The 7,544-nt window shown below is 46.2% G+C and overlaps 2 protein-coding genes across 2 annotated transcripts in view; both read left to right on the top strand.

The window, feature by feature from the left end:
* LOC107303260 (N-acyl-phosphatidylethanolamine-hydrolyzing phospholipase D-like) overlaps nt 1-2,664 on the top strand; it is a 9,787-nt gene extending 7,123 nt beyond the window's left edge. Inside the window, exons 3-4 of the mRNA XM_015832470.2 lie at nt 665-1,311; nt 2,655-2,664. Of these exons, the coding sequence (XP_015687956.2) occupies nt 665-1,311; nt 2,655-2,664 (657 nt within the window). The remainder of the gene's footprint in view (nt 1-664; nt 1,312-2,654) is intronic.
* Nucleotides 1-6,270, top strand: part of LOC107303276 (N-acyl-phosphatidylethanolamine-hydrolyzing phospholipase D) — an 18,116-nt gene extending 11,846 nt beyond the window's left edge. The window contains exon 3 of the mRNA XM_015832495.1: nt 6,098-6,270. Within this exon, the coding sequence (XP_015687981.1) occupies nt 6,098-6,226 (129 nt within the window). The 3' untranslated portion in view covers nt 6,227-6,270. The remainder of the gene's footprint in view (nt 1-6,097) is intronic.
* Nucleotides 6,271-7,544: the final 1,274 nt, after the last annotated feature.

Below are 7,544 nucleotides of genomic sequence, written 5' to 3'. Positions count from 1 at the left end.
CCCCCCCCCCCCGGTTGCTTGTCTTTTTTCCTTCCTTTGTGTCCTAAATTAAATCAGATGTTTTTCCACGGAGTTTTGTTGGTACACATAAACGTGGCAATCTGCCCATTTCCTGCAAATGATTGTTTTTGTGATCAGTTTGTTAATGGTCCCAGCTTTGGAGCATCTGCTGCTGGCCTTACACTCAAGCTGGGTTGTTGTAGGTGTACACTGACACACTTCTGCAGCTGAGCTAATACTGTACCAAGGCAGAGTAAAGCTATTAAAGGATTAAGAGTATTGCGGTATTTGAGGGGCTGCTACAAAGACGAGGGGGGTCAACTTATTTTCCAAGAAACAAGAAACAATGGATGGAAACTAATCAAGGAGAGAAGCAACCTGGAACTAAGGAGAAACTCCCTGACAGTGAGGACAATCAACCAGTGGAACTGCTTGCCACCAGAAGTTGTGGCTGCCCCATCGCTGGAAGATTTTAAGAAAAGACTGGATAACCCCCTATCTGAAATGTTATAGCATCTCCTGCTTGAGCAGGGGGTTGGACTAGAAGACCCCCAAGGTCCCTTCCAGCTTTATTCTGATTGATTGATTGAAGATGTACAATAGTTGTCGTTTGTAAATAGGACCTGTTTTCTGACGTTGCCTTTTCTCTTTTTTCCCTTGCTAGGTCCTTGACATGCACCTTCCGGTGTTAACCCCTTATTTTGTCCAAAACCCTGAACGGTTCGGGAAGACCGGAAGTGGTTTGCGAGTCACGTGGCTCGGACACGCCTCGGTGATGGTCGAAATGGATGACGTGACCTTTCTTACTGATCCCATCTTCAGCCAACGGGCTTCCCCGGTGCAGTTTATGGGCTCTAAACGTTTCCGGGGTCCTCCGTGCACCATCGACCAACTGCCCAAAATAGACGCCGTTTTGATCAGCCATAACCATTACGACCACCTGGATTACTCCACCGTCCTGGGTTTGAACGCACGCTTTGGCAGTGAACTCAGATGGTTCGTGCCGCTGGGCCTGTTGGACTGGATGCAGAGTTGTGGCTGCGAGAATGTCATCGAACTGGACTGGTGGGGAGAAAATTGCATTCCGGGCCACGACGCCGTCACCTTTGTTTTCACGCCCGCTCAACACTGGTGCAGAAGGACTGCCAGAGATGAAAACAAAGTTCTCTGGGGGAGCTGGTCTGTTCTGGGTCCCTGGAACCGGTTCTTTTTCGCCGGAGACACCGGTTATTGCGTCGCCTTCGAGGAAATTGGGAAACGGTTCGGGCCGTTCGATTTGGCAGCGATTCCCATCGGCGCCTACGAACCAAGGTGGGAGAGCGTAAGGCAGGGCTTTTCAACCTTTTCACCCATTGTACCACTTTCAGGATATGGCAACATCCAAGTACCACCAGTCGCCTAGCAAGGTATCAAAAACTTGATGACCCCCCCCCAAAAAGGAAAAAAATTGATGAAATACAGGTAGTCCTCGACTTACAACAGTTCGCTTAGTGACTGTTCGAAGTTACAGTGGCACTGAAAAAAGTGCCCCCCAAGCCACAGCCGAGCAAGACACCTGTCTGCCCACCCAGTGGCGCTCTTCCTCCTGTCCGAGGTTTCCATTGTTGTGAGCTTTTCTGTTGAGGATTGGCAGCAGGGGTGCGGTGGGGGGGGTGTTTGGTTTTTATTCCCCCCCATCTGCTGGGTGGTTGCAGCAGGTTTTGGTCACTTCACATGACCCTGGGACACTGTGACCGTCATAAATATGAATCAGTTGCCAAGCATCTGAATGTAAATCAGAAGACCCTGGAGAGGCTGCAACATTCCAGCTGATCGGCACTTCTGGGCTCAGCAGAAGCGCCAGGATCAGCGCTGAGCTCCAGCTTGAGACTGGAGCTGATCCTGGCGCTTCCGCTGAGCCCTGACAGCCCTGCAGCTCCAGCCATCTCTCGCTCAGGCTTGTGCGGTGCTGCCACCGGTTCAGCTCATTCCCCTCCCCCGCTACCACTTTTCTAGGATGGTCGCCTACCACCTGCCAGGTGCCAAGGTACCACAGGTGGTACCCGTACCACTGGTTGAAAAGCCTTGGCGTAAGGCACGGAGGGCAAACGATAAGCCTACTGATGTTTTGTAGAGGCAGGTGGTCCTCAGTGACCCACAACGGATTTCCCTGGCTAAGCCCGGACAGATGTTCAATGAGCCGTGCCCCGTTTTAGGACCTTTTTTGCCAGAGTTGTTAAGTGAATTGCACAGTTGTGTGGTTGTTCAGCGAATCTGGCTTCCCCTCCCCCCCCCCCCCCATTGATTTTGCGTGTTGGAAACCGGCTGGGAAAGTCAAACGTGATCATCACATGACGCCGGGATGCTGCCGCCGCCATAAATAGCCGCCAATTGCTAAGCACCCAAATTATGATCATGGGGACGCTGCAGTGGTCATAAGTGTGAAAAAAGTGGTCATAAGGCACTTTTTTTCAGTGTCGTTGTAACTTCGAACGCTTGCTAAAGAATGTCCCAGCAGGCAACTGGACTTCCTTGTTTTTCTTTGAAGATGTTTCGCTTCTCATCCCAGAAGCTTCTTCAGCTCTGACCGGATTTATATTCCTTGCAGATTGCTGGTCATTTGCATTCTTTTAGAGGGTCGTTGAGGCCACTTGGAGGTTTGCCTGTGTCCTCAGAGTCACCTGAGGCTCTGAAACCTTGGCTACAGGATGTTTTCTGCCCTGTGTCCTGCAGCCAAGAAGGCTCCACACCCATTTGCACCACTCAGGTGACCTTCAGGACACAGGTGAGTCTCCAAGTGGCCTCAACGACCCTCTAAAAGGATGCAAATGACCAGCTGTCTGCAAGGAGTATAAATCCTTCCATTCCCCACCGTCCAGCCAGAGCTGAAGAAGCTTCTGGGATGAGAAGCAAAACGTCTTCAAAGAAAAACAAGAAAGTCCAGTTGCCTCCTGAAAAAGCACCTTTGGGACAACCAGGACTTACCTGGAGGACTGAGAATCTCCACAGACATTTATTAAAGAATAGATGTAATTGAGGACTATCTATCAGTGCCAGTGTAGAAGAGCAGGAGATTAACATCAGGCGCAAATAACCAGGACCTTTATTGATACAANGAAAAGGTGGCGGAACTCAAACCTGGCCACGCCCTCATCAAACCCTAGGACCGCCCCTTTAGAGAACAGGAATGCAAGTAAAATTTGGGAGGGGCTATTTCCGGTGCGGGAGGGGCTATTTCCGGTGCGGCCGGCCCGGAAAAAGGTGCCGGAACGCGGTTCCGCCGCGTTCCGGCTGAAAAAAAGCCCTGCCTATTTATCTACTTCCCACCAAAGTGGTACCTATTTATCTACTCGCGTTTGCATGCTTTCAAACGGCTGGGTGACCAGGAGCTGGAGCAAGGGACGGGAGCTCACCCCATCCCATGGCGCTGGGGTCTCAAACCTCAACATCAGCTTTCCAGCTGACAAGCTCAGTGTCTTTAACCACTGAGCCATCGTGCCCCCCCCATTTGAACATTACTCGCAAAGATAATCTCCTTAGTTTGTCCCATCGTGGATGTTTGCGCCCTTTCCTCTTTTTGAACTGCTTCCAGAAAAAAAAAAAGGATTTAGAATGCAAGGCGGCTGACCGTAATATTTTAAAAAATGGTCACATGGCAAAAAATATAATGGAAATGAGCCATTTCGGGTAAAATGAAACAGAAATGTAAGTGTTGGGATGATTCGTAGGAGGAAAAAGACTTCAATGTATAAGTGTAATTAACTTTAAGAAAATGTTAACAGGTAAAACTTGAATATTGAGGGGAAAATAAATTTAAATGAGAACTCTAAAAACAGGATGTATGATAAGCTGACCTAGATGATTAATTAGAAAAGAAGCTTAGTGATGAGGTGGAGGATATTCGTAGATATTTAATCGTTATCTTCTAAAACTATCAAGAAGTGTGCTAATTTAAGGTTGATAAAAGAGAATATTATTGGGAGAAACGAAAATTAAGGAAAGCTATTGTGTGGAATATAGAACTATAGAAACTAACATTGATTATTGGTAAATACAAACCCAGACAACACTCTGTTTACCAAATATTGATGGTGATATGTAAAAAAAATAAATAAAACATATTTTAAAAAAATGATGCTGACACAGTTGTCGGATCAACAAGTCTTGAAATGTGCTGCGTTGTCATTTTAAGACTGAGTCACTGCATTCATTGGTTTGTGGATGCAAGCCATTTTTAATTCTGTTGAGTTGGTTTGATCATTCATTTTAGGTAAATGAGTAGGTACTAAAATTAAGTCTCTAGATCAGAGGTCCCCAATCTTTTGGGCACCAGGGACCGGTTCTGTGGAGAAAGGTTTTTCCGTGGACCGGAGAGTACGTGCTTTTATGTGCTGCGTGCATCCCACGGATGGGGCTTTGCTTGTTTGTGCGGACCGGTTGCTGGCGTGCTGTGGCCCGGTACCGGTCCACAGACCAGGGGTTGGGGACCCCTGCTCTAGACCACCAAGGTCGTGACAAATTCAGCAATAATACAATCTACAGTGCTAACTTTCTAGATGACTAGAGTATGGACATTTTCTGACTGATATTATGCGATGTATCAAGAACACGTTTGTCTGAAATAGTATAGGGCAGGGGTAGGCAACCTTGGCTCTTTTATGACTCGTGGACTTCAACTCCCAGAATTCCTGAGCCAGCGTGGCTCAGCTTGGAAATCTCTCCCTTTCCCCTCAGCATGGCTGGCTCAGGAATTCTGGGAGTTGAAGTCCACGAGTCATAAAAGAACCAAGGTTCCCCACCCCTGCCCTATATCAGGGCTCCTCAACCTTGGCAACTTTAAGACTCGTGGACTTCAACTCCCAGAATTCCTCAGCCAGAATGGGGAACTATGGCCCCTTCATGACTCATGGACTTCAACTCCCAGAATTCCTGAGCCAGCATGGCTCAGCTTGGAAACCTCTCCCTTTCCCCTCAGCGTGGCTGGCTCAGGAATTCTGGGAGTTGAAGTCCACGAGTCATAAAAGGGCCAAGGTTGCCTACCCCTGGCATAGGGTCTCCTGCTTGAGCAGGGGTTGGACTAGAAGACCTCCAAGGTCCCTTCCAGCTCTGATGATCTTCTATATTCTAAGGTGTTCTCTATCCGTATCAGTGCTTGCCAGATCATCAATATAGGTAAGCAAGGTTGAACTTGGTTTGTGCAGTTCTGATTTCTGACAGACCTTACGACAGAACTGAAGAAGCTTCTTGGATGAGAAGCGAAACGTCTTCAAAAGAAACACAAGAAAGTCCAGTTGCCTTGTGAAAAAAGCACCTTTGGGAAAACCTTGACCTGGATGACTGAGAATCTCCATAGACATTTAATTTGATTTCGAGTACATAGTTACTATATTCCACACAGAATTTTATTGTTAATTGTAAAGTCGTGTCTGACCCATTGCGACCCCATGGACAATGTTCCTCCAGGCCTTCCTGTCCTCTGCCATCTTCTGGAGTCCATTTAAGCTCACGCCTCCTGCTTCAGTGACTCCCTCCAGCCACCTCATTCTCTGTCGTTTCCTTCTTCTCTTGCCCTCCATCTTTCCCAGCATCAGGCTCTTCTCCAGGGAGTCCTTCCTTCTCTTTAGGTGGCCAAAGTCCTTGAGTTTCAACTTCAGGATCTGGCCTTCTAAAGAGCAGTCGGGGTTGATCTCCTCTAGGACTGACCGGTTGGATCGCCTTGCAGTCCAGGGGACTCGCAGGAGTCTTCTCCAGCACCAGAGTTCAAAGGCCTCCATTCTTTGGCGCTCAGCCTTTCTTATGGTCCAACTTTCACAGCCATACATTGCAACTGGGAAAACCATGGCCTTGACTATATATACTTTTGTTGGCAGGGTGATGTCTCTGCTTTTTAGTATGCTGTCTAGATTTGCCATAGCTTTCCTCCCCGGGAGCAAGCGTCTTCTAATTTCTTGGCTGCAGTCCCCATCTTGGAGCCCAGGAAGATAAAATCTGTCACGGCCTCCATTTCTTCCCCATCTATTTGCCAGGAATTGAGAGGGCCGGATGCCGTGATCTTGGTTTTCTTAATGTTGAGAACTTAATTTATGTCTAATCTGGCATTTCCTGTTTTTCTTCGCAGTACTACTTAGAGCCACCTGTTAAACTGAAAGAAGCTCTTGAAAGATATGGATTGCAAACGGAAGATTTCTTTGTTCTGAACCATGGAGAGTCGCGAGATTTAAATATTAACGATGACGGATTTGAATAGAAGCAGAAAAAAAAAAATTCTTATTAACCGTAACTGGGGGCGGGGAAAAAAAAAAGTAAGAGTGAATATTTTTTGTAAAACAAAAATTAGATAGGCTTTTGATGATCTCCGGCGTGTTTAATTCTAACCACTTTTAAAATCTTGCATTATCGACTTTGTAACATGATTTTTGATGAACGAATTAACTGTGGAGAGCATTAACTGGGCTACAAATAAGTTTTAAGTAAACAGGGAAGTTAACCTTTGTACAATTGTAATCATTTGCCCTGGAAAAGGTACAAAAGAACTGCTGAGAATTTATTCCCATCCAGAAACTCTTAACAGCATGTGTTCAATCCTTGACAGGGCTTGGTTGCATGCAAAAAGATGGAATGTAAATTTTAACCCGGCCATTAATATGCAAACTGACTGTGTGCAGATCAATGCTGATGAGACTTACCTGGCGCAGGTATCTCCCACTCATTAACTAATCAAGAGGGGAACAAAAGAGAGGTGAGTGAAGCTATTGGGATAAAAATTTAAGGCTACCCAAAATGACACCTTTGTATTTAGAACTGGGTGCTGGATTTATACACGAATCGGAAACATTTCCCGGCCTGCTGAAATCTGAATTTTGGGTTAGCTGTGATGATGATTCAAAGACTTCACTCCGATCCATCGTTTTGTACGCTTGTTTATCCAGCCACAAAGCCAACATTAAAGCAGGCTGGAGGGCGTTTAGGATTGCCAATTTAGCCATGTTCGTTTCTTTGAACGTACATTCTTACAGCGTGGCTGGTTTTTTTAAAAAAAATATGAATACTAACATGACAATATTTTAGAAGTTTCACGTACGCCCCAAATACCGTTGAGCAAAGTTCTCGCCCAGAGGTTGCGCCTGATGCCTTCAGAGTTGTTGAATTGTAGGCTTTGGAATGAGTCTCCCAACATAGTTGCTGTTTAAGGGAAATCCAGATCTTTTACTGAATGCTTGCACACCTTTACTTGCAAACATGGAAGCTTTGTTTTTTGAAGTTATCCACTGAAACGTGCCTTTTCGAGAGTTCTGACGTGAAAAATGCCTGGTATTTATTTGTGCTGCTGGCCCAAACGTGTGTTTGCATTGCGCTGTCGCTGCTTAATTGCTTGTTATCCTCACCCAAAGATTTCCGTCGTTTGAGAATACGATTGGCAGATGTGACAAAAGCATTTTTTGGTTTCTCCAAAGTCTTTACTCCAGCTCATTTTGTTGGTGCTTCTTTCCTTACGGCAACTGTGAAGTCCAAAAACCAGTAATTTTAACAACACGACGTGAAAATAACACGTGTGGGTTCCTTAC

The sequence above is a fragment of the Protobothrops mucrosquamatus genome, unplaced genomic scaffold (genome assembly GCF_001527695.2).
Source record: "Protobothrops mucrosquamatus isolate PMUCROS unplaced genomic scaffold, P.Mucros_1.0 scaffold_28, whole genome shotgun sequence".
Taxonomy (NCBI): Eukaryota; Metazoa; Chordata; class Lepidosauria; order Squamata; family Viperidae; genus Protobothrops; species Protobothrops mucrosquamatus.
Note: the sequence above shows the minus strand (reverse complement) of the source record. Positions and strands in the feature narration are given on the sequence as shown.